General features: G+C 42.5%; 1 protein-coding gene across 1 annotated transcript in view; it reads left to right on the forward strand.

Moving 5' to 3' along the window:
* Positions 1 to 26499, forward strand: part of CUBN (cubilin) — a 273842-nt gene extending 247343 nt beyond the window's left edge. Inside the window, exons 60-67 of the mRNA XM_019460669.2 lie at positions 5865 to 6073; positions 13508 to 13670; positions 14032 to 14237; positions 17180 to 17327; positions 18412 to 18593; positions 21226 to 21391; positions 23132 to 23367; positions 26020 to 26499. Coding sequence (XP_019316214.2) covers positions 5865 to 6073; positions 13508 to 13670; positions 14032 to 14237; positions 17180 to 17327; positions 18412 to 18593; positions 21226 to 21391; positions 23132 to 23367; positions 26020 to 26127 — 1418 coding nt within the window. The 3' untranslated portion in view covers positions 26128 to 26499. The remainder of the gene's footprint in view (positions 1 to 5864; positions 6074 to 13507; positions 13671 to 14031; positions 14238 to 17179; positions 17328 to 18411; positions 18594 to 21225; positions 21392 to 23131; positions 23368 to 26019) is intronic.
* The last annotated feature ends 241 nt before the right edge of the window (positions 26500 to 26740 follow it).

Genomic DNA, 26740 nt, shown 5'->3' on the forward strand with positions numbered 1-26740 from the left:
TAGCAAATCATTTTTAAAATTTCAAAGTTAGTGAGACTAATTCTCATGAAATGCACGTAGACTGATGATGCATACATAAAGTGTTTTCAGTAATATCTAAATAATGCGAAATTAGTAGAAAGATAATGATAAAATTCTCCTAAGTTTGTTATACATTGTATTACTCTTTTTCTAGTGACTATAGCTACTGATTAGTTGCTGAAATTACCCTTCTTTTAGTATTTTAGTTTTATGCTTCCCAAATATTACCAGACTAAGTACATATTCTAAGTTAAATTAGGCTGGGTCTCAAATTAGGATTTTTACAATGAGTCCAATTGAGTCACGTTACCAAACACAAACAAATGAAAACAAAAACACACAATTCGTGTTACAAAAACCACTAAATTGTTTTTCTAGTATAACATAAATATAATACCTAAAAGGTCATGCCTGTTTGAGGTTAGGGGGATAGAAAAATAAATCCAATCTGCTTTTAGAGAAAAAGATGAAACACGTTCATCTGGAACCTAGCTGAATTTTTAAAAATGAATTCATGGCTGTAGGGCAATTGAATAATGCAGCTTTGAAAATCACAGATTTATTCCAAGAAAGGGTTCTGGAGCGCTAGCCCTGTGTCCTGTGTGGTTGAAGGGAAGCTAATCTGGTGCACCCCCATTTCCCCGAAGCACCAGCTTTAAAGGGTTTGTGTTCTGTTTCCTGTGCTTCTATCTGCTTCCTTTAACTACCGGCTAAAGCCCCAGCTGGCTCACTGGGGAACAGGAAAATGCCTGAAGTCAGGCCAGTCTTTATCTGTAAGTATGGCTTCCCGTTTGCCATGTGTCCAAGTGGTAGCCGTCCAGAGGCAGGCAGAGATCCTATCCAGAAGACCTCCATAGCATGTCAGCCACAATGTAACGGCAGCCACAAAAATGTCAATCCTCATGATAACTATTTAGAAATGTATCTGTCCCCACTAAAGGCTTCAAGATGTTTTGTCTTAGATAATATAACTATTTTGCTTTGTCAGATTTGTCCTGGCTTGAGCTTCATTCTGAGGTTTAATTTCCTGGAGGGCAATCATTTAGGATTTGGTTACTGATTTTTAATTAAGTAGAGCTCAACCCACATTTCACTGCTTACAATGGGTTTATATTTCCACTATTTCTGTAGCCAAACGTTTTCTTTCTCTAAAGAAGTAGCTCTTTTGTAGGAAGTGTTTCCAACGTGGAGAAGACGGTTGGAGTGACATTTGTTCTCGGGCATAGGGAGTGTCGTTACAGAGCGCTTCTGACAGGACATGACTGATGAACTGGGTGCTGATGGATGAGAGTTTGCTGGATGGTAGAATGTGTGTAGTAACAAGGAGGATGATGGATTTATGGTGCTAAACGACGTGTCAAGGTTAAGGGTTGATACTAGTTAAAAAGGACAGGGAGATTTAAAAATATGAATATAGTAAACAGATATTAATTTCTTGGGTATGAAACTATTTCACAGTCACAGAGTTCTTCGTGTTATGTCATGTTTTTGCTGAACTATACAAATCCAGAACTGGGGGGGTGCCTGGGTGGCTTAGTCGGTTAAGCGTCCAACTTCGGCTCAGGTCATGATCTCGTGGTGTGTGAGTTCGAGCCCCGCGTCGGGCTCTGTGCTGACAGCTCGGGGCCTGGAGCCTGCTTCCAGTTTTGTGTCTCCCTCTCTCTCTGCCCCTCCCCTGTTCACGCTCTGTCTCTTAGTAATAATTAAATGTTAAAAAAAAAAAAAAAGAAAAGAAATACAGAACTGGTAGTGTGGCAAAGCACATTTTTGGTAAAGGATCCTTCTTGGTTAATATTTCTCTCTATATTTCCCCAAATACAAACATTTATGGTTCCATTTGCTGTAGGAGGGGCAGAAGCACAGAGCAGTTGTACCATGTTTAAGTACTAAAGTGGGGGGATAGGGCAACTATAACCATTTCCTTCACCAAACAAACACCGAAAGGTGTTTACTCATATAATATTATACTTATGTCAATTATATTCACTCATATTAATATATTGCTCAAGTATAGTATATTTGAGTATATAATATTATTCAAATATAGTATGAATCATAGAATTCATTCACATAATGTTATGCTTACTTCAGTTATTTGAATATTTTGGCCAGGATTGTCTGAAGACCGTGTTAATTCTCCTTTTTTAAAATTCTGTGTGTATATTCTGTGAATTAAGCAATGCACTCTATTACAGTTTAATAACTCGAGCCAGCCATTTGTGTTTTGGTCAGCTATTGCCACAGCAATGCTGCATAACAAATCACCCAAATTCAGCGCTCATCCCCACAGCATGTATTGTTGTCACTTGTGGCTCAGCAGACTCGTCGTCTGCCTGTTCCAGGCCACAGAAGGACGGCACTTGGCTTTATATTTCAGGGCGCGTTCAAGTCTGCTCTATGTGACCCCGCTTTGTCTTTCACCAGAAGCTACCTAGGGCATGAGCTCCCGGTGGATGGCGCACAGGAGCACCAGCCAAAAACCACAAAGCCCACTTCAGACCCCTTCCTACTTCCAGCCCATTAATATTCTTAGGTCACTTGGGCAAGCCTCACATCAGAGCACAGAAAAGTAAACCCTGTCCATTCTAATGAACTGCCAAGAGAGAGGCTAAAGAGTTAAGAATCATCCATTCTTCCCCCGTTCATGCTCTGTCTCTCTCTGTCTCAAAAATAAATAAACGTTAAAAAAAAAAAAATTTAAAAAAAAAAAAAAAAAAAAAAAAAGGGGCGCCTGGGTGGCTCAGTCGGTTAAGCCTCCGACTTCAGCTCAGGTCACGATCTCATGGTCCGTGAGTTCGAGCCCCGCGTCGGGCTCTGGGCTGATGGCTCAGAGCCTGGAGCCTGCTTCCGATTCTGTGTCTCCCTCTCTCTCTGACCCTCCCCCGTTCATGCTCTGTCTCTCTCTGTCTCAAAAATAAATAAACGTTAAAAAAAAAAAAATTAAAAAAAAAAAAAAAAAAAAAAAAGAATCATCCATTCGATCAGTCAGTCTGTGACAGCCCACACCAAGGAATTTTGTGTGTTTGCTTTTGGGTTCCCTGGAGGGAGGGTGTGTCTGTCTTATGACCTTAGTCCTGGGGGCACCAGTACTGCTGAATATTAAGTGTGTATAAGAGCCCCCACTCTGCCCAAGTACAGTCGTCATTTTGCCCTTATTAATCTGTTAGTAACAATGAATACACAAGTGGTACTAAGAGAGTTGGAGCTTTTTAAAAATAACAGGTAATTTTTAAGGCTGACGCAGGAACAGAATAAAGCCCAGCAACACCAGTTTCCCACATACAAACCTCCGCGTGTTACACCCTTCTTCTCCCCAGCCCACGTGTCCTGGAGAGGACATTGGCGTGTCCTCTCTCCTGGTCTTACCTTCCTCCGTCTGTCCTGCTCCCTTGAGTGAGATGCTACCACCAGATAGGGTTTCCATCAGATGTGATTAGAAAATGCATTCTGACCCTCCCACTCTTCTAATCAAAAACCTTTCAAATGCATCCCCATTATGCACAGAATGCACACGGTTCTCAAGGTCAAACTCAATGATCTTGACAGTTGAGGCCCTCTCCAGAACAGCGAGTCCTGTTTCCCAGTCGTGTTATTCTCCTTCATGGACTCTATCGTTGTTACTAACAGAACCATGCTTTCCTATGCATATAACCCAAATCCTTGTACACTTCGCCTTTGGTTGTGAAGTTCTGAAGGAACCTAGAAGTGCCAATCCCAATCCCATTTCCACACGGTCTTGTCCTGTTTACCCTTCAAGACCCAAATCAAATGTCACCTCTTCCTTGGACGTTCTACGTTCTTCACAGCCCGAAGTAGTCTCTCCCTTCCTGCAGAACTCACAAGACTTTCCTGCCTCTTATATGGCACCTATTATTTTCTGAATTGTATTATCGTCATTTATCTGTCTTGTCACTGCTGTTGGACTACCATTTATTTTTTCCCCCCTCAATGTTAAATATGTTTCTTTTGACTATTAAAACAATATTTAATAAATACATTTGTCAGTTCATTAATACCCTAACTCTTCCCGGTTAGGGGAAGTTGTTCTTCCCTGTTTTGCGTGTCAATCAGGTTAAGTGGTTTTCTTTTTCCTTTGTTGATGTTTATTTATTTTTGAGAGAGAGAGAGAGACAGAACGTGAGCAGGGGAGGGACAGAGAGAGAGGGGGACACAGAATCTGAAGCAGGTTCCAGGCTCTGAGCTGACAGCACAGACCCAATGCGGGGCTTGAACTCACAAACCATGGTTCGTGACCTGAGCCAAAGGGGGACGTTTAACCGACTGAGCCACCCAGGCACCCAGGTTAAGTGGTTTTCTTAAGTAACAGTCAGTCTGCATTGGATACAAAAGCTGTGCAAATTCCGGCTCTTTCTTTAGTTTGCGGGCCCGTTTCACACGAGCAGAATCATTAGCAATATGCAGTTCAGCCCTGGGCATTGCTTTCTTTTCAGAATAATTTTGTCCTGGATACCATCTATGGGTTTATCAGGGATTGGGCCTTTGGATGCATTTCAACTCTAGGAAACATCTGACTCTGCAAATAATCTATCATTTTACCTGACTTAGAAGCTCTGGACAGGGCAGCCTGACCTACTAAATAATGCACCTGTACTGAGAAACACTGCACAACTGATACCCTCCTCATTTCAGGAGGGCTGCTGTGTTTCCACTTCCTGCCGAGCTCCAAGTCCAAAATATTGGTGCCCCCTAATGTCGAAAGCAATCCTTTCCCTGTTAACAGATCAATAAATACAACGAGATGGATAAATGAAAGGCCAGGGTCAGTGAGATTCAACTTTGGAACAAATAATGATCTATATTTGTGCAGAATGTAAGCTTTATGAACACTATTTTGGACCACTTAATCCCAATTCCTACTAGGGTTGTTTTCAATTTAGCTCATGTGCACGGTTTCAAAATCGTCAATAACTTTGTCTTCCTTTTACTCTCTTCTGACGTCACTTCTGAAGTAATTGCCTTGGACTGTGAAATGGACAAAACCAAGTCCTATGTTCTGATAATGTTGTTCTATATTTTTTTGTAGTAGAAGTTTCTGTCACCTTGAGAGTATTCTTTATCTGTCTTTTGTATTTTTATCATGAATTTCAAAGTAGACTTTTTTTCCCCAATTAAGTTCCTTTTCAGTTTCCCTTTCTTTTTGGAATAAAAATCACACATGTAGAGTGTTTTAATATAAACTGGACCTTAGTGTTAGATGTGTGTTAGATGAGTGTTAGTAGTGTTAGATGTGTAGTGTTAGTATGTGTTAGATAGTGTTAGATGAGATGCCCCTCAGCCTCTTTCTGACAGATTATTTAGTAAAACGTTTCTTGAGAACCAATTTTCTTGGAGTGCTGGGTAAATTCTTCATAAATTCAGTTTTCCATCTGATAGTGTTCATAAACGCAGAACATAAAAGTAAAATATGGTCATGCTTTCCAGAAGTTTTGTTATGCAAAATACTTTATTTTCTATAAAATTGGATTTTTTTTTTTTTTTTGGATTTTTTGAAGGATAGGAAAAACTTCAATAAATCCCATCCACAGTTCTCGAAATGCCCATAAAACTAAATACAACTCCCCACTTTTCTAGGTGACTAGATGGGGACTAAAGTGTCGGTGATAGGAGCAGAAAGGAAATGTGGAACAAAAAAGCTAATACGGTGGGAACAACACCCGCATAAGCCATCTGATAGTGTCCACCTGAAGCTCCGGGCACCATCTGATAATGTCCATGCACGTGTGACCGAACTAGAAACTATATGATTTTTAAAACCCTCCCTGTAAAATTTAAGATCTATTCCCTTTGGTCTGCGTAGTGATGTGTCTTTGTTTTTAACACAGGGCCTCAGCAAGGATGTGGTGGTTATCTGACAGGTTCGAGCGATACCTTTGCCTCTCCTGATTCTGACTCCAATGGAAGATATGACAAGAATTTAAACTGTGTATGGTTCATAGTTGCACCTGTAAACAAAGTGATTAAACTCACCTTCAAAACATTTGCTCTGGAGGCACCAAGTAGTGCACAAAGATGCATATATGATTATGTAAAGGTAAGGCCATTGTATTTCTTAACAGAGTCTTCTAACCCGGACTTTAATATGATACATGCCAGTTGGCACCATTCAGGAAGTCATGAAATGTTGAGTACCGCTAGTGGTTAAAATGACATATTCTTCAATGACATAACATTTATTATTACAGATGTCCTATCTTCATCTCAAGTTAATCTTTAATCTGGATGGATGAGCCAGAAATTGCATGTGGCTTATAACATTAGCTTTAAGATTCCCTCTTCATTCATGCTCTGTTGAGAGATGATCAGTGGAAAGGTGGGTTGTATGGAAAGAGACACTCAAAAGACCTTTGGCAAATCCTAGAATAAAGTTTGTATCTTTACTGGCCATATGACCTGTAGATGTAGAAAATAACTTAGTTCTGAAATCCCATTAAAAGGAAGCTGAATTTTTGCTGACTCGTTAATATTAAGTTACTGTACCCATCAGGCTAGATGACTTCAGATTAAACCGTCTAAGTAGTATCAGCCAGTGTATTCTACAATGCTTTGGGGCGGAAGACAAGTGTGGCAAGATTTGTGCCCAAGGGAACTTAAATCTGATTGTTAAGGTAGTGGGTGACGCGTGCAAATCTATAATAAACAGTTCAGGACAGTCAATATTGAAGGGCCAGCTAATGCATTGGATAGAGGCTCGAAGCAATGTGCAAGTTTAAAAGGGAGGAAAGTTCATGATGATCTGGCTTGAACAAGAAAGGCTTCAGGGGCGCCTGGGTGGCTCAGTCGTTTAAGCGTCCGACTTTGGCTCAGGTCATGATCTCGCGGTCCGTGAGTTCAAGCCCTGCATCGGGCTCTGTGCTGACAGCTCAGAGCCTGGAGCCTGTTTCAGATTCTGTGTCTCCCTCTCTCTGACCCTCCCCCATTCATGCTCTGTCTCTCTCTGTCTCAAAAATAAAAAATAAACGTTAAAAAAAAAATTTTTTTTTTAAAAGAAAGGCTTCATAGGGTGCTGGAAAGCATATTCTCAGGAGAGAAGGCATTCCAGGCAAGGTACACATAAAAAGAAGGGGAGTTTGGACGTTGGCATATGTGTGTTCTTGAAGGGGTGAAGGGACTGCCTTTTTTTTTTTTTTTTGAGAGGAATATTGCAAAAAAGTAGCAAGAAATAAGATCGCCTACGTGGAGATACACCCAGATCACAAAGAATCTTGAAAAGTCAAATTAATCACTTCAGATTTTATGCAGTTGAAAATAAAGGATTGAAGGCTTTCCACTGAGTAATATGATGAGAGCAGCATTTACGGAAGACTAATATGGAATCAGCACTGCAGGTAGATGGTGAGCAGAGAGTCTGGAGTTAGGACCCCAGGGAGAGGTTACCGTTAGGTAAGGAGGGGATAGAGACGGAAATCACAAGCTGGTGCAAGCACTTTTAAGTTTAAAACTTGTCTTAAATTTTAAAGAAGCCATTTTCTTTAAAAAGGGGGAAGGAAGAGTCAGAGTTGGAGTACCCATTGGGCACTTAATTATATACTGTTGTATTTTTACTGTGCTAAGCTCTAAGCCCAAAGAATGTCAGTTCGATTAGGAGAAGACCCTGTGTTGTAAGGTAGGGGTTTAGTTTGGGTGACAGCAGGGCAGAGAGGTGAGCAAAGGCTGGAACAGGGCTCCAGCGAGAAGAGAGCAGCACAGAGAGGAGACAGCAAAGGACTGCTTCTACCGTCAGAAGAAGTCCTGTTTTCTTTCCAGGAAGGCAGCATGGAACTAGGAAGCCAGGCTTCCGCTCCACTCTGGGAAAGGGACGCAGCGAGGCGGTCAGAGAGGACAGAAGACGCAGGACGAGAAACAGACAAGTCATGGAAAACATGTAAAAGCCCAGAATAGTGGAGGATCCCTGAAGTCAAGGGAGAAGAGTGGTCCACCAAGGATGGGTGGTCGATACCATTAAATGATAAGTTAGGGGCCAAGAAAGGTAAAGACGAAGAAAGAAACTCCTCTGACTGATAGACAGCCATTTAGCTAAAGCATTGGCACAGAAGTCAGATCAGAGGGAGTTGGTGAAAGATTGGAGATAACAAGGGACGTCGGTTCGGGTTGAATTCTTTTCTAAAATGACACCAGATGGCCTGCACAACAACAAAGCTGACATTCAAGACTGTTTGAGAGCGGGGTGCCTGGGTGGCTCAGTCGGTTGAGCGTTCAACTTTGGCTCGGGTCATGATCTCACAGCTCGTGAGTTCGAGCCCCACATTGGGCTCTGTGCTGACAGCTCAGAGCCTGGAGCCTGTTTCAGGTTCCGTGTCTCCCTCCCTCTCTCTCTCTCTGCCCCTCCCCCATTCACACTCTGTCTCTCTCAAAAATAAATAAACATTAAAAAAAAATTTTTTTTTAAATGTTTGAGAGCTACCCTGATTTTACAGGAAGGTAGTAAACTCTGGAGGCAGGTAGTATGGACTCTAACTCAGTTTTGCCACAAGATTCCTCACCTCCCCAGTTCTTTATCACCTCACCTATTTAAAAAAATTTTTTTAACATGTATTTATTTTCAAGAGACAGAGAGAGACAGAGTGCGAGTGGGTGAGGGGCAGAGAGAGAGGGAGATTCACGTAGGGTGTTTTGGGTGTGGTCCTGCTAGGAGAACGGTCGATTGACCTTCTTCTCATCACTTGCTGAGTGTGATTTGATACTGTTATTAACACAACTAGCAATTTTCTGAATTTCTTCAAGTTATTTGGGAGAAAAATAGCAATATCAAAAACAGGAAGTTACCATCTAGCTTAAATATAAAATGTCCTCTCCTCCTATTCCTTTTTTTTTTTTTTTAAAGAAATTCTGTTCAGGTCTACTCTGGCTTTCCTTCTTGGGAAAGCAATGTCCCTGTACTGGCAACTTTTCCAGCTTTTACTAAACTGGCAGATCAAAGAACATTGGTTGGAATGTGGAGTCTAGGAGGTATCTTTATTAAAGCGACTCTCTGTGATAAATGGGGCATTTGATTCCTTGTAGAATGTTTCTTAGATATTATAATCAAATCACTTTTTAGAAAAGCTAATTTAATTCATTTCTGTAGGTAGATATACAAATGAAAATGTGGTGATTCCATCATTCATTCATAATTATATCACTATTGCTTTTTTTATTAAAGTTTTTTTTAATGTTTATTTATTTTTGAGAGAGACAGAGACAGAGTGTGAGCAGGGGAGGGGCAGAGAGAGAGGGAGACACCGAATCCGAAGCAGGCTCCAGGCTCTGAGCTGTTAGCACAGAGCCCGACGCGGGGCCCGAACTCACAGACTGAGAGATCATGACCTGAGCTGAAGCCAGATGCCCGACTGACTGAGCCACCCAGGCTCCCTATCACTCTTGCTTTTGAAAGGTTTGACTCAGGAAGTTACTAAGATAGCTGCAGTACATCGTGACGGTGTGTTTCACTGAACGTGTCTGTTGAAATTAACATCACATCCATTCCATAAAGAGTCACGTGGCATAATTATGTGCCAGGCATCCCACACCGTCGTTAAGGAGGGATAAAGTTAGGGTTCCTCGAGGAGCTGTCAGCAAAAAGGAGGAGACTGACACATAAGCATATAAATTATCATACAATGTGACAAAAACAATAGATACGAACTGCGAACAGAAGTAGAGAAGAAGGTATGATTGACGTCATTTTGGGGTTTGGGAAAGGCTTCCTCTGTGCGATGGCTGAGCTGAGTTTTGGAGGAATATCACAGAGGAGCACTTCCTGTTCAACCTAATCTGCCCGTTTGAACAGCCAGTATTTCCTAGTGCTTCCTTGACCATCTGAAGTCGAGTTCATGTACGCTATAGCCTACCCATATCCATAGCTTCAGAAACTTAATATTAACATACTAAATGCAATGAAAAAGGAGGAATAAAAGGAAAGTATATAAAATAGGGCACACTTAAATATGTAAATGCTGATACAACTACCTTATGTCACGTGATAAAGTCGTCAAGATTCTTCTATGTGGCATCATGGCAAATGCAAAAGCATAAATCTAAACTAATATGGGGGGGGCTTGTATTTGCAACTAAGTGCCGTTAACATCACCGTCTGCAATATGAATTTCCAAGAAAGTGGAAAAACTCAAAAAAAAATAGTTCCAAATAAAACAAAGTAGAGTCCTCCTTCCACCGACACAGTAATTGCATTATGCAAAATGTTTTTGTGTTTATATAGAGAACGGAGTTAGGTTCCAGGGTCACACAATAATGAACAGTTTTGTTACAGAAATGTCTGGCAGAACATTGAAAAGTTATGTGGGACAGAATCAGTCTTCACTTTGCAAAGCTGTCCCGTGAATTGCAGCATGGGATTCTGCAAGGTGGCTTCTAAACACTGAATGCCAGTCATAGCCCCAAATTATTGTGATGACCCCCAAAACAAGACACTTTTGCAAAAAAAAAATGCTCTCTGGGAGATACTACAGCCCCCACTGAGAACCTCTGCCTTAACCCACTGGGCTTAACCATTCAGTCTGTGGTCAGTGTGGGGAGATCTGTACTCTATCAAGGCATCAGGTTCCAATAAATGTTTATTTGAGTACCTACCACATTCCAGACACTGCTCTAAGCACTGGAAAAAACACAAATATATATGTATATTCAATGTATGGATCTCTCTAATTAGTTAGCATCAGTCAGTAAATTGAACGTATGGAAAGTGCCTTAGACATCCTCATATACATAGGATCTGGCACACGGTGTGTAGAATTAAAACGCTGGTACGAATGTGGTATCCATTATAATAACATTTTAACTTGTTTACCAGAAAAGGTACATTACCTAAAACTTGGCAAATCTGCTGTGTTCTAAAATGGGAGGGATCAGATTATCCATCTAAATTTACCAAATTCACACGTAAGTGGGAGAAACAGTGCCACCTAGTGGTAAATTTATTTTCTGTTTATTTTAAATTATTTCTATCTTACATATTCCCAGCATTTTCGAATAATGTCTGTGGTCACGGCTATTCTGAAGTTTATAGCACATCATAGTTGTGTTATAAATTCAATGTTTGGCTATACACACTCATACTTGTTTTGGAAATACCGTGAAGATTATTCAGCTGGAGAAATCTGTTTTCTGGTAACACACCTGAAGAGAATTCAGGCATCCACTATTTGGACAGGTGTCTGTTGAAGAAGGTTCCTCAAGGCTGGGAGTTGTTCTGGCTGCTGGCGACACCGCAGTGTATGATCAGTCTTCCGACCCACGGGACTTATGTTCTTTTGTTTTATTTTTTTTAATTTTTTTAAATGTCTATTTCTGAGAAAGAGAGAGAGAGAGAGAGAGACAGAGTGAGAGCTGGAGAAGGGCAGAGAGAGAGGGAAACGCAGAATGTGAAGCAGGTTCCAGGCTCCGAGCTGTCAGCACAGAGCCTGACGTGGAGCTCGAACCCACAGACTGGGAGATCGTGACCCGAGCCAAAATTGGATGCTTAACTGACTGAGCCACCCAGGCGCCCTGGGACTTATGTTCTTATTGGAAGAGAGACCAGGAAAAGTAAATAAGCAACAAATAAGATGCCTTTTGAATAGGAAGATGTTGGGGGCCAGGCAACATTAGATGGGCTGGGTCTGTCTGAGGAGGTGACATTTGAGCTGAGACCATATGACAAGGGGGGGGGGGGGGCGTGCCCAATTCCGGAGCTTACAGAGCTTACAGCCTTACAGAGACCCTCCTGGCAGGAGAAGGTATGGGAATAGGGCAGGGAGTGGGGCCCTGGAACAAGCAACCGGTCACTCCAGGTAGGGGCTTGCAGACCCCCATAAAGACGTGGGCTTTCACGTCAGGTGCAGCCGGGACCCACTGGAGCATTTAAGGCCGAGCAAGAGTGTAATCTGGTTTAAGCCTGCAAACACTCAGCCGTCAGCTCTGCAGACGGTACTGTGGTTGCTTGGTGGAAACGGATCTCTTAGGAAGATGTTACCATAACCAAGGTGGAGGACGATGATGGTCATAACGGGGAGGAGCCCTCTGGGGTGGATGTTGAAGGTAGAGTGGAAGCGATGTGGGGCAGGAGGGGTGAGAGAAAGGAATCAAGGATGACTAAAGTCTCAGGCCTGAGCAGATTAGTGACATCAAGAAGACGGGGAGGATAGGTTTGGGAGGGGTGTGTAGTGGAGAGAGGAATCAAAGCGTTACTCATTTATTAGACACTTACTGGGTGCCTTTTATGTGCCAGACACTTCTAAAAACTAGGGACAGGGGCGCCTGGGTGGCTCAGTCAGTTAAGTATCCGACTTCGGCTCAGGTCATGATCTTACAGTTAGTGAGTTCGAGCTCCCTGTCTCCCTCTCTCTCTCTCTCTCTGCCTCTCCCCCACTGGCTCACGCTCTCTCTCTCAAAATAAATAAAATAAACTTTAAAAACTAGGGACATGGCAGGACACAGAACAGACAGCAACCTGTGCTTTCGTGAACCTGCATTGTCTTCAGAGTGGAAGACAATCACTAAGTGATATATGTAGTATGTAAAGATAATGCGCGCTCTAAATGAAGAATCAAACAGGAAGTAAGAAAGGGAATTTGGGCAGAGTTGACATTTTAAGTAGGGTGGTCAGGGAAGGCCTGAGTGAGTCAGTGATACTCGAGTAAAGAAGTGAAGGAATGAAGGAGAGCAAACCATATGGGTGTATAGGAGAAGAATGTTCCGGCAGAGGGAACAACAAACTCAACAGCCATGAAGCAGCAGTGTGCTGCAGAGAGAATGACATGGGGACAGTAAGGCGGCAAGGGTGGTGTGGACAGCAGATTCTCTCAGGCCTTAAAGGCCACCGTGTTGGCTTTGGCTTTTATAGTGAGTGCCTGGGGAGCAGCTAGGAGAGGTTTTAGCAGTGCCCCGGGCTGACTTAACATTTTAACTGTATCCTCTGGGGGATGCCTGGCTGGCTCAGTCGGACTCTTGATCCGTGAGACTCTTGATCTCGAGGTTGTGAGTTGGAGCCCCACATTGGGTGTAGCGATTACTTAAATGAATAAGCCAATTTAAAAAATATAAATACATACATACATACGTACAGAACTGAATCCTCTGGCTCACATATTGAGGACAGGCTAGGGAGGGACAAGAGTGGAACCAGGGAGCCCCACACGGAAGCCACATTGAGAACCCACGCATGCGATTTCAGGGGCTTGCACCGGAGTAGAAGAGAGAGCAACGCAGGGCAAGACAGTGAGGCGTTTGCTGGCTCTAATGACATGATAGTTTTGAATCAGGTATTACCTTTGCAGTGAGGAAAGATTTCTAGACATCATAGCAGGTTTTTACTGAAGATCATTATAATTGCACCGACTCATTAGCAACTGTCCTTAAGCTAAAACTAGCTCTAACAACATCAGTGTAAGATTCTTAATCATGACCTGTTGTGACTCCGCATCCATTTCAGTGTAAAGCTTGCAGCTTCTTGGGGAGTAATGGATAACTAATGAACTATTTTTCTTTTCAGTTGTATGATGGGGATAGTGAAAATGCCAACTTGGCTGGAACGTTTTGTGGTTCCACTGTACCTGCTCCCTTTATCTCTTCTGGCAATTTCCTGACGGTTCAATTTGTCAGTGACATAACTGTAGAACGACAAGGATTTAATGCTACTTATACCATTGTGGACAGTGAGTAAACTGAGACATTTTTAACTATTATGAAACATATGTATATTTATGCGCTAAAAATAATGCCATGCCTATATGCAAACACAACGTTAATTACCAAACTCAGTGTTCATTACCAAACTCAGTGTTAATTCCTATGGAAACTCCATGTCAGTTTCTAAACACCATGGTAATCACTCTGTGTTTCATCGGTCATACACATTTGGTATAATTCTTAGTCAAGAATATCCTAACTTCTCTATAGAATGATGTAAACAGAGTTCTTTGGGCTGGAAGGATAAGGAAGAGTGAATTTTAAATATTGTGTGTATGAAGAGACATGAGTAAAACTTGTCTTACAAGTTTTTCTTTTCTTCCCCAGTGCCTTGTGGTGGAACATATAACGCAACTTGGACCCCCCAGAGTATTTCGTCCCCCAATTCGTCAGACCCAGAAATCCCATTTTCCACGTGTACTTGGGTCCTCGAAGCCCCTCCACATCAGCAGGTCAAGATCACTGTGTGGGCGTTGCAACCGCACCCACAAGACTGTGACCAGAACTACTTAGAGTTTCAGGACTCACCTGAGGTAATAATTATAGGATGCAGGACAGTGACATCTAGTGGCCTTTTCACCAGTATTTACGAAACACATGAAGTAATGAGGGCATAATTAAATTCCCAAACTCACATATACAAAATATACAACACCATATACAAACCCCTCTATTTTTGCCATATACAAAACCCTCTATTTAGGTGTTAAGAAACTTGCACTTGGTCTTGTAGGTGAGGAGCTGTCGAACTGCCGTGTGCACAAGAAACATCTGGGTGTCTAGATAAAAGTGCATGCCCCAGGGCTCCCCACCTCCCGCTCAGATACCGTTTTCCCTACACAGTGCCCAGGAACCTAAATTTTCGATGCACATCTTCAGTATTCTGCCATTAGTGCTCCAAGGGCCACGCCCAGAGAAACATTTGTGCAGGAAGGGGATCTGTGTGGATGACAAACTGAAGGGGTCCACGCGGAACACAGGGAAATCAGTTACGAGGCCGTTTGGCACCAGTCCTTTGGGACTATATTCATGGTAATATGAGAGGGAAAAAAAGAAAAATCTGTTTTAGTTAGAGAGAGAGAGAGAGAGAAAGAGAGAATTGCCCAGATGCCAAGACATTGAGAAGACAGTTGCACGTAGATGCATGAATATTCACAGAAGGCCTGAAGATTTGGGCGTCATCATTATATGGATCAGTAGCTACAATAATGCGAGTAATGAGATTATTCAGGGAGCATCTGTCAAGTGAGAAGGCATGACCAGATACCTGGGGAGAACCCCCCGGAATACCTGAATTATCTTTTAGCAGTTTGAGAAGCAGCTAATTCACCCCAGCTCGTTCCCAGAGTGTCATATTCAACCCCCCGATGGCTGGCAGTTGCAGAGAATCCAATCTATCACTTCCTGAGTCTTCAGGGTCTCCTCGCTATAAGTCCAGGGCCCCCTCGTTTACGTATGGATCTTGGTGGGTATAGAAAAATCCAGTCTGGCTGACTCCAATTGGAGAGATCTGAGAAGAGCTGACTTCTGATCAGATACCGTATTTGCTGAATTTTCAGAAGGCAGACAGTGAGACACAGCCCAGGCTCCCACCATGGTCCGCATGCAAGGTTACCATCACTCCCCTGGTAGTGGTTTTCAGAACAAGACTCCTATTCCCTGGTGGTACCCTTCCTAGAGGGTCTTCAAGCCAAGTGGAACAAGGCCCTTTGGTTAAAGCTCTCAGTTTCCCATTGTTTCCTGAAGCTGAGACAATGGGGATCGGAGCAGACCACCACCTGGGTGCAGAAAGCCTACTTCCAGTGCACAGGTCAGCTCTGGATCATAACCGCAGCTGGACTGGCTTCGAATAAGACCCCGTATTTGTCATGAATGAAGGATGTCCTTTGACTGAAGGAATAAAGGAAAGAACAAAGGGTTTCAGCATGGGTAGATTGGGAGGAGAGGTAGGAAAGTGACTGATAACTAGGAGAAACTGGAACTCTCCCCACGTCTGAGAGTGGCAAGACATTGGACATTCACGCGAGAATCGTGTGGCAAAGGCACCACGGCCGGCTCTGGCAGGGGCTGCCATGGAGGGTGGAGAGAAAGGCGCTGGTGTGGAGGAATGCAGATTACAGTGCTCAGTGGATCGTCTGGAAAGACACTGAAACCTCCATGAGTTGAGAAAGGAAGAAGGGTGCAGAGGATGGCCAAGAGCTGAGACACCCCAAGTCTTTAATGAGGGAAAGACGCCAGAGGGAAAGTGGCTATGGTGAGAAGGGTCAGAGGAACCTTTGGCCAGAGGTGGAGACCCTCAGGGGAGAGCTGGATCTGGTCCGGGGATAGATGCAGCCTGGAGAACCCCACCCACCGTCCCAGCCCCCCACCACTAGTCCTACTCAAGGAATGGTGGAGGATGGGGAAAGAATGGCCTCCTGCAGCCCCCTGGTGGAGGCTTGGAGACCCAAGCTTCACTCAGGGCCACAAAGTGGAAATGGATGGATGTATACAGGGGGCAGCTATCACTGCAGTGAGAGTTCAGAGGAGGCAGCGGGCAAGGTTAGGGAAGGACCAGCAGCAGGAGACAGTGCAGGGGAGAAACATACATCAGCAACAAGAGCTTCTGAGCAGGAGTGGGAAGCGGGCCTGTCAGTAGGCGCCCAAAAGTTAGAGGCCACAAATGTCTCAACTTTGGTGCCAGTGGCTTTTATGGAAGGATGGGTAGGCGCTGGACCCTATTACCCTACTATCTGGAGAGGCGAGGAAGGCTGCCCGGGTTTTACAAGGGGGAAATGGGGACCTCATTGCAGGCAGGGACTGCCTCCTGGGATTCACAGTGTGGCCAGAGTGTGGTTGGATGAGCTCAGGGATGGTGAGCTGGGAGCTAAGGGGAGGAGCACTGGGTGGGTCTTTTTTTTCTTTAATTTTTGCTTATTTTTGAGAGAGAGTGGGGTGGGGGGAGGGAGAGAGAGAGCTGGGGAGGGGCAGAGAGAGAGGGAGACATAGAATCCGAAGCAGGCTCCCAGCTCTGATCTCGACGTGGGGCTCAAACCCGTGAACCGTGAGATCATGACCCCAGCTGAAGTCAGACGCTTAACCGACTGAGCCACCCAGGTGCCCCTGGGTTGGTCTCAACGGAGTTCCGGACTATGGGAAAACCCCAGCTCAATTGTGTTGAGCTCAGTCAGCCTGGGTGTGTGCAGAGCCACAGCACAGGCCTTTGGCTGTGAGGCTGCATGAGGGAGAAAGGGTCTTGTCCTTCGTGTCTGTCTCCTGGTTTCAGCAAAAGCTTGGCCTCCCCCTAGCACCCCTCGGGGAGTGTGAGACTTTTGTGGATTCCAAGACCAGCATGAGCCCGGGTGAAGCAGGATTGGAACACTGTAACTAGTTTCTGTGGGTGAATATTGAGGCCACCCTTTAATGTGCATTCGATTTAAGGTCTATTCTCTTTTGAAACTCAATCTAGTGTGATTTGGCTTTCATTTCATTTCAGAGCAATGGAAATCCAGGAATTCGGTTCTGTGGCAGAAATGCTTCGGCTATACCGACGTTCTATTCTTCTGCGAGTACGGCAATTGTCGTTTTCAAATCCGAAGTTCTCGACAGAAACTCCAGAGTGGGTTTCACGTATCAGATTGCAGGTGAGCCGTGGAACTTTGTTATTCAGAAAACCTGCCACCATCCCAATTCCTGCTAGAATGGACTCCTGTAAGCAAATTTGGGTCTGTTACCATAAACCATGTCCACAACAAGGTAAGAAATTGTAACTTAGAAGCCAGGCCCACGTCCGCAGATGACTAAAGCTGGTTTCTGAGGAGGTAAAGTGAAAATAACACTAATTAAAATGTTTAGAATGCCAGCATATTTTTCAAATCCATGTAGTTAATTTAATTTAAATGTACACCAGTTATTTTATTAATTATCCACTTGGCCTCAAATAGAAATCACTGTCTCTTACGAAATTATTTTGTAAAAACAACAAAAAACAAAAAACAACAAATCTTGAAAGGGCTATTTGACTACAGTAACAATTGAGAAGTTTATTTCCAGGAGAAATTATTTGATGTTCATTTCAAGCTTGATTAAAACTACAGCTGCTTTTGATTACAACAAACACATAGTGGGGCACCTGGGTGGCTCAGTCGGTTAAGTGTCTGACCCTTGATCTCAGCTCAGGTCTTGATCTCAGGGTCATGAGTTCAAGCCCCATGTTGGGCTCCAAACTGGGCGGGAACCGGCCTAAAAACAAACCAAAAACAAATAGAAAAGCTTTTGGTGGTTTCACCCAAAATGATAAGGATGAACAATTTACCGATTCTATCAGAATGAGTAACTTATCAAAGGATATAAATAGAAATCTTCATACAAAAGTCAGTTATGGTTGCAGAGTCTTTGTGCCTAAAAAAAGGCCTAAACGTCAACCAACTGCACTTAAATGTGATCAGAAGAGAACAGAGAATTCTAGAAAGTTCATCCTCAAAGGAGAATGCTCATATTTCATATTTCTCATGGGGGCGTTTTACATTAACGAGACACCACATTGCATCCGCGCCATTTGCCGTTACCTCACTTCCTGTGGCCCCAGTTATCCCAAAGGTGAGAAGGTTGAAATAGCTTTTTTTTCTAAAGTGTGTTCAAATCTAATAATCTTGAATTCTGTCAGGTTGAAAGAACATTAAAAGTTGGGATGCCTACATTAATTGCGATTTTTTTTTTTTCTCTAAGGTTGCAACAGAGAGTATAACAAGGCATTTGGCAATCTCAAGAGTCCGGGATGGCCAGATAATTATAACAATAACATGGATTGCACTGTTACTCTCACGGCCCCTCAGAACCACACCATTTCCCTCTTTTTTCATTCATTTGGCATCGAGGACTCAAGTGAATGCACGCACGATTTCTTGGAGGTAATGTACATTTGATCGCATCTAAAGAACTATTTAAAAGAATAGTTTGGAAATGTATTCATTCTTAGGGAGCAGACTAAGGTGAAACCTGAGACTTGTATATACAAAATGCTGAATTCCTCCATGAAATGAATTTGAATCTAAATCTTACCTGAAGTTGCTCTAAATGGGCTTTGTTTCATGTAAACAAGAGTCTTCTGTAAGGTTTCCAAGCAGTTTATTTGCTCCTCTACATCTGTTAAGGAGTTTTATTATTCTGGGAAGCTCTCCCCTATAGAATTAATCCAAATCTTTTGTTAATGAACATTCTGTTTTTCTTTGAGAGAGAGAGAGAGAGAGAGAGAGACAGAGCAAGAGCAGGGGAGAGGGGCAGAGAGAAAGAGAATGTTAAGCAGGTTCCACGCTCAGTGTGGAGCTCGACACAGGGCTCGATCCCACTATCCTGGGATCATGACCTGACCCGAAATCAAGCGTCCGACGCTCAACCAACTGAGCCACATAGGTGCCCCTTGCTAACGAATATTCTGCGTCTATAGTGTAGCAAGTGCTGGAAGGAAGCCTGGGCCTTTATCATGGCAAATATCCTTGTCATGGTAGGAAATGAGGAGGAGATGAATGTAGCAGGGAGGAAATGAGAGAACTGCAGTATTGTTTGCATCAATCAGGGCATTAAACGCAGACCTTTGTGCCTCACCCACTTCTGTGAAGTGTGAGGCAGAAGCCACAGGAGGGGATACAGAGAAAGGACAGAATAATCCCGTCCGTTCAGAGTCACAGTGCAGCTACCCTGGGTCCACCTCAAGCCTGAGCTGACCGTCAGTGACTGGAGTTAACAGTTGCCATTTCCCTCTGGATGCTGGGACGTGCAGGCTAGCTCTCCAGCACCAGAGGTGGGAACTACTCCTCCTGGCTGCCCTTCCTATCCCATGGAAGTTGGTTTGAAACTTCCTGTCCAGTAAGCAAAGACAGGAAACTGCAAGTGTGGCCTGTAAAGTGTAGCCAAGTCTGGTTTTTGATGGCAAGACCGTAGCAGGGCTTATCGGCAGCCGTAACAGCAAACCTCCCCGTCCCATTGACGTTAACCACGGCAGGAACAGAAACTTCCTGGTGAGGATTCGGACCGTGTTACTACCACACAAAAGTCAAGCTCTGGACCACATTTGGAGTCTGCGTTTGTTTTTAGTGCCTTCATCCCCCCTTTTCAGGATCGTCTGCAGGCTCAAGGATGTCTCTTGCTCTCATTGTCCCATCCCCCCTCTACAGAGATAAATGAATAGGATGCTAGCGGGACTTGAGATCGAACTTACGCTCTCAGAGCACAGCCTTCTCAAACAGGGCCCAGAGGAAAGAGACCCAAAGGGAAGAACAGAGTGGTAGGGGTGCCTGGGTGGCTCAGTCGGCTGGGTGTTTGACTTCAGCTCAGGTCATGGCCTCACGGTTCCTGAGTTGGAGCCCCGCGTTGGGCTCTCTACTCTCAGTGCAGAGCTCACTTTAGATCCTCTGTCCTCCTCTCTCTCTGCCCCTCTCCCGCTGTGCTCTCTTTCAAAAATTAATAAACATAAAAAAAAAAAAGAATAGAGTGGTAGCAGGTCTGACCTTCCAGCATTCTTGAATATGGCAGCCTTCTCTGAATGCAGGTAGTTCACTGGCTATGCCAACTACGGCAAGGCCACTTAGCAGCATAATCCAAAAAGGACAAAAAGGCACTGTTTTCTCCCACTGGCTACTGCATAGACCTAAAAAGAACCTCGGTTTAGATCAACACGAAGACTAACCGTTGTGCCTCTTATGACTTAAGACAGCCAGCAATTAGCCAAATGCTAAACTGTGAAATTATAAAGGCAACGGAGGAACTTCCAAGAATTTTGAATACATATGTCAGTAAAATCTCCACTCATACATGTTGAGCTGGTTCCAGCTCTCCATTGCCTGGGTAACATTTCCTTAATACTCCTCAAGAGTCTTCCTCCGAATAGGGAGGCTGTGAATGTGCAGAAGGAACACTGGGAACAGAAGGTGGTCAAGTTCACTGTGGTTACCCATTCTCACACACTGACTCATTGCCATTTTTTATATGCCTCTCCTCCAAGCAGTGAATCTAAAAAAAACAAAAAACAAAAAACTATTCAGCTTCAGAATGTTTTTAAAATTACCTAATAGTCAAGTTTTATAAATTTATTGAGTTGTGTCCTTTTCCTATACAGAAATTCCTTTGGTTTTGGAATTTATTATATGTCCTACATTGATTTTTTTTTCATAGCCCCTTCATAGCCAAGCAATTTTCAAAGGGAAAAAAACATACACACAGTATAATGAATAAACTACAATAGAAGCGACTGGAAATGGAGCAGGCAATATCCCCCTCCCATCTTTTTGAAATTTCACAGATATTTCTGAATTCAAATGCAAATGGTTTTTGATCTACAAACTGGATGTTTCTCTCCTTTGCAAGAGAACGTGACTTCTGGGTGTATGTTCAGAAAACTCTTCATTCTTAAGTACACAAAAAGACAAAGCTTTTCCAAAAGAGGTTGTCATTCAGATGGTCTCATGTCTCAGTGGATGGCAACGGAAAGTCAGAGAAGGAAGAATAAAATGCTTAAGTATAATAATTAATGGCTCATTTTTCAAGGTAAGAAACGGCAGTGACAGCAGCTCGCCCTTACTGGGCACATACTGTGGAACCCTGCAGCCAAATCCTATCTTTTCTCAAAACAATGAACTGTACCTACGGTTTAAGAGTGATGGTGCAACTTCCGGTCTTGGGTATGAAATTGTCTGGACCTCATCACCCTCTGGTAAGACACTTGCACTTTGTAAGGGAAATTGATGCAAGTGAGGAAAAACTTGGGGGGGGGGTGGTGTCTCATAAAAAAGGACAATTAAAAGTGACCTTACCTCTTAGCCATCTGTATACTGTATTGTTTTCCAATAAATATAGAGATTTTTGTTAACAATGACAGTACAGATATCCTTTTCAATTCTACTCTCACTCATTATTTCTACATTACATGTTTCTTGTAATATGAAGAGATATAGGGGCGCCTGGGTGGCGCAGTCGGTTAAGCGTCCGACTTCAGCCAGGTCACGATCTCGCGGTCCGTGAGTTCGAGCCCCGCGTCAGGCTCTGGGCTGATGGCTCGGAGCCTGGAGCCTGTTTCCGATTCTGTGTCTCCCTCTCTCTCTGCCCCTCCCCCGTTCATGCTCTGTCTCTCTCTGTCCCAAAAAAAAAAAAAAAAAAAAAAAAAGTTGAAAAAAAAAAAAAAAAAAAAGAGATATAGAAAGAGTAGATATATGAATATACATACGTATAAAGCATAGATATGATATACATTTTTAAATTCCTTTATAAATTCTGATTTTGCCATATTTTTAACTTTCGGTTTGATCATCAAGGTAGTTCTCTGAGAATTAAAAAAAAAAATGTGTACCTAAAGCCAAATTACTTACACATACTTGGGTGTAAGTAAACAGCTGTGCCTTTGATAGCACCAGTCATTTTTCAGCAGTCCCGGGGGTGAAAGTGCATTTTTTTCAGGGAAGTCAAGTAACTTCCTGCACGTTTGGTTGGTTGGTTATCAAGTAACTGGAGGAAATTTAAGTCATGTTAATATATTTCACTCCAGAGAGGAGGAATATCTTTATGAGAAGTCCCGTTGAGGTATTTCAAAATATCTAAAAATTTCCAGGTAAGAATGATAAAAATGACTTAAATATACTGAGGGACAAGAAATAACTTAAATCTTGGCAGCTAAAGATGCTTACAGATGATCTCCGATGCCCTGATTTTGCAGCGGAGGAAATAAAAATGAGGTTAATGAGTTTTCCAGAATGCACAGCAAGATTTTGGCAAAAGCAAGACCAAACCTCCAGGGGTTAGACACCCAGCCCAGCGCCATTTAATCTTACCATGAGGTTTCTTTCTGTTCAGTGGGATATCTGGGTGCCCAGGGTATCTGGTCTAAATAATGACAGCATTTGCAAATTAACACCAATACTTACAGGGCTCTGTTTTTGAGTATGTCAGTCTCGGTACTGTCAGTTATAAGCCCAGGAAAGTCATTTTACAATTAAATAATTATTGTCAAAACCTACAAGGATACAGTCTTTCGGGTCAGCCCTGGAATTCCACTTTTAATTTTACTTCACTCCCATCATTATCATCAACTTGCTGCATATGGAGAGCCCCACGCCATCAAAAGTACACAATAACTTGAATTACTCTCGCCTACAGCTATTTTATCAAGTTCTTTGTTTTCCCAACCCACTGTTTTCAAAGAAAGGACTTAGAGGAAGTGGTCCCAAGTCATGATATACAGGGAACAGAATACATGGTAGGGGTGGGGGAAGGTGGGATGAGGTGGTGTTGAGGCATTGGAAGGGATATAGCCCACAGAAGGAACTGGAAAGGGCTTTCTGCCACCTCTGTTCTTGCAGAGTGTCTCAGCACCTTGAGAAAATAGCAACCGTCTTCCTGCCTCACAAGGAGATGGTTTCCACTTTGTTGAATATAACGGCCTGTGTTGGTTTCCTTGTAGGCTGTGGTGGAACTCTTTACGGACACAGTGGCTCCTTCACCAGCCCTGGCTACCCGGGAACTTACCCAAACAACACTCACTGTGAATGGACCATTATTGCTCCTGCTGGCAGACCTGTCACGGTCAGCTTTTACTTTGTCAGCATTGATGATCCCGGAGACTGTGTCCAGAACTATCTCATACTCTACAATGGACCGGATGCTAATTCTCCAGCCTCTGGACCATATTGTGGGGCAGTGAGTAAAACAAACATTTTAAAATTCCCATTTATTATTTTTAAATAACTTACTGTACACTTTTAAAGGCAGACACATGCAAAGTACAAAGCACAAGCCTTTTGCAAATTTCAGCAGTTTCCAGATTTTCCTTTCTATTTGGGGAGCACGAGTGCCACCTAGTGGGCACTGCGTTAAATTAATAGTAATAGTTCCCAGACTCCACTGCATCAGAATCGCTTTGGGCCGCCACGTAGGGGTCCAGCCTTCCAGTGCCCGCTCCCATCCACTGAACCAGAATTTCTAGGACAGGGGCTGTTGTACGTTGTTTTTTAAAAGCTCCATACATGATTTCAATGCACTTCCCAGGGTTGAATACCCATATTGTTTTCTCCGTGAATACAACTACAGACCATTTGAACACCTGACTCCATTTTATCTACTTCTTGTTGAAAATCGTAGGAATTCTTTGAAGAAATAAATAGAGATATTGAAAATGGGTCTAGTAACTAGTAGTTGTTCTTGTAAAGTTCTGGTGTGATAGATCTCCCTTAAACGTCAAGATAGGATTCTGACAGGGACTCAATTTTGCTTGCGTCTGTCCTCGCCACCTTCTCGTTTTATGTGAAAGTAGATACGGAGCTTTCCAGTAAGGGAAATGTGACCACAGTAGACAGAATATCAGTTCTTACCATTCTGCTCTTTATTTATTAGCCTTGCTAATTAATAAGGCAGTGAACTACAGCAGCTAAAAATCTAAAGAGTTGTTTGGCTTCCTAAATTGAGATGCAATTGATATATAACGTATTAGTTTCAGGTGTATGACATGAATTTTGTGTGTGTGTGTGTGTGTGTGTGTGTGACCAGAACTTTTAAGCTCTACTCTCTTAGCAACGTTCAAATAGACACTACATTCCCAGGGCTTACTTATAACTGGGAGTTTGTACCTTTTGACAACCTTCATCCATTTCACCAATCTCCCACCTTCCGCCTCTAGCAACCACCGGTTTGTTCTCTATATCTGAGAATTTGGTTTTTTATTTTCGTTTCATTTTGTTTTTTTTAGATTCCACAAATAAGTGAGATCATGTAGTATTTACCTTTCTCTTTCTAATTTATTTCACTTAGTATAATGACCTCAAGGACCTTCCGTGTTGTCACAAACAGCAGGTTTCCCTTCAATTCGTGGCTGGATAATACTCCCTTATCATCACATTATAAATATACAAATATATAATATTATAAATATAGATCCTATATATTATCCATTTGTCCATTGACGGACAGTTAAATTGCTTCCACATCTTGGCTATCATAAATAATGCTGTGATGAACACAGGGGTGCAGATATCTTTTCAAGTTGGTGTTTTTGTTTTTTTCTGGATAAATTCCCAGAAGTAGAATTGCTGGGTCACATGGTAGTCCTGTTTTTAATTTTTTGAGGAATCTCCATACTGCCTTCCACAGTGGCCGCACCAATTTGCATTCCCACCAACAGTGCACGAGGGTTCCCTTTTCTCCACGTCCTCGCCAACGCTTGTTATTTCGTGTCTTTTTTATGATAGGCATTCTAACAGGTATGAAGGGATATATCATTGTGGTTTTGATTTGCATTTTTCTGATGATTAGTGATTTTGAGCATCTTTTCACGTACTTGTTGGCCATCTGTATTCTTTGGAAAAATGACTATTCAGGTCCTATGTCCATTTTTTAAATCGGATTGTTTGTTTTTGCTATTGAGTTCTTTATATGTTTTGATTGTTTTTTAATTCTTTATGTATTTTGGATGTTAACCCCTTGTCAGATACATAACTTGCAAATATTTTCTCTCATTCAGTAGATTGCCCTTTCATTTTGTTGATGGCTTCCTTTGCAGTGTAGAAGCTTTTTAGTTCGATGTAGATCCTTGTTTATATTTGCTTTTGTTGCCTTTGCTTTTGGTATCACATCCAAAAAATCATTGCCAAAAACCGATGTCAAGAAGCTTACTGCTTATGTGTTCTTCTAGGAGTTTCATGGTCTCTGGTCTTTAATTCATTTGGAGTTGATTTTTATGTGTGGTGCAGTTTCGTTCTATTGGATGCGAATATCCATGTTTCACGGCGCCATTTATTGAAGACAGAAAGGTTATGAAAATAAACCCTAAAAGGAAACTGCAGATGTTAATAGGGGAGAGTCATACACTTTACTGATATGATTGTTTTAGTTGGAAGAATAAGTATGTGTTTCCGTCAGAAAAATTAAAATTTTAGTACGAAGTTGGATTGGAAATTCAACTTTTATGACAATTTTATTGAGGTATGATTCACGTACCATAGAATCCATCTACTTAAAGTGTACATCCAATTGCTTTTAGTAGATTTAGAGTTATGTAGTTCAGAGTTGTCACCACAAACAATTTTAGAACATTTCCTTTCTCCCAAAAGAAACCCTGTATCCACTACCAGTTAATCTCCATTTCCCTTTGATCCTCACCTCCCACCACCAATATTCTTTTTTGAGGTATCCATATTAATTCTTAGCAAGATTCCTTCTAAAAAAATATGCAGGTGTATGTAAATTCAACAAAATTTCTTTATGTAGTACTTTCTTCCTAGGCTAACGTTTCCAGAAAGATGCTCAAATGTGCAAAACGTGTAATTGGTTACTTTTTTTTTTTCTTTCCAATTTTAGGACACGAACATAGCTCCCTTTGTGGCCTCCTCACATCGGGTCTTCGTAAAATTTCATGCAGAGTATGCACTGCGGCCATCAGCCATCCGGTTAACTTGGGACAGCTAACTATGTAACACGGTGTGTTGGCTGTACTGTAGGGGCCCTGGGGCATGAACACATGTCTGCCATCCTGATGCAGGATTCTGCCTCTGCCACTGGGAATAATCTGAATTTTGTTTTCACCAACGTACGTGTGGAATCAATATGCATACATTATATTTTTGTTTTAATATAGAATGTAGCTTCATTAGCCTTGGCCGTGCTCGTCACCCTTCCTTCTAACACTTTGAGCCGAAAAGTTCCTAAAATCCCTTAAAAAGTTGGAAATGATTATGGCAAACGTGATGGAAACTGTCAAAAGTTAATGATAAAACAGGAGTATGATTTTCGCTGTGAATGTCAAATGAGGGGTAATAAACAGTAATGAATTGTACGTGATGACGCTGCACTCATTTTTAATTCATTAGCATTTAGTCCTTCACTAGCAGGTGTAGATTTTCAAGTTGAATTTTTACATGTGGATGAAGTACGCAGATCCTTCAGAATACGAACTATGGAGCCATGCTGCCTGCATTGACCGTTAGCCCTCCTTGCTGAAGCTTCCTTAATTTCTCTGAGCTTTCATTTACCTATGTCCCACCATTGTCCATTTCTAGCTTACCAGCACTGTATGTAAAGT

This window comes from Panthera pardus, unplaced genomic scaffold (genome assembly GCF_024362965.1).
Source record: "Panthera pardus isolate Hobbes unplaced genomic scaffold, ASM2436296v1 HiC_scaffold_6, whole genome shotgun sequence".
Classification (NCBI taxonomy): Eukaryota; Metazoa; Chordata; class Mammalia; order Carnivora; family Felidae; genus Panthera; species Panthera pardus.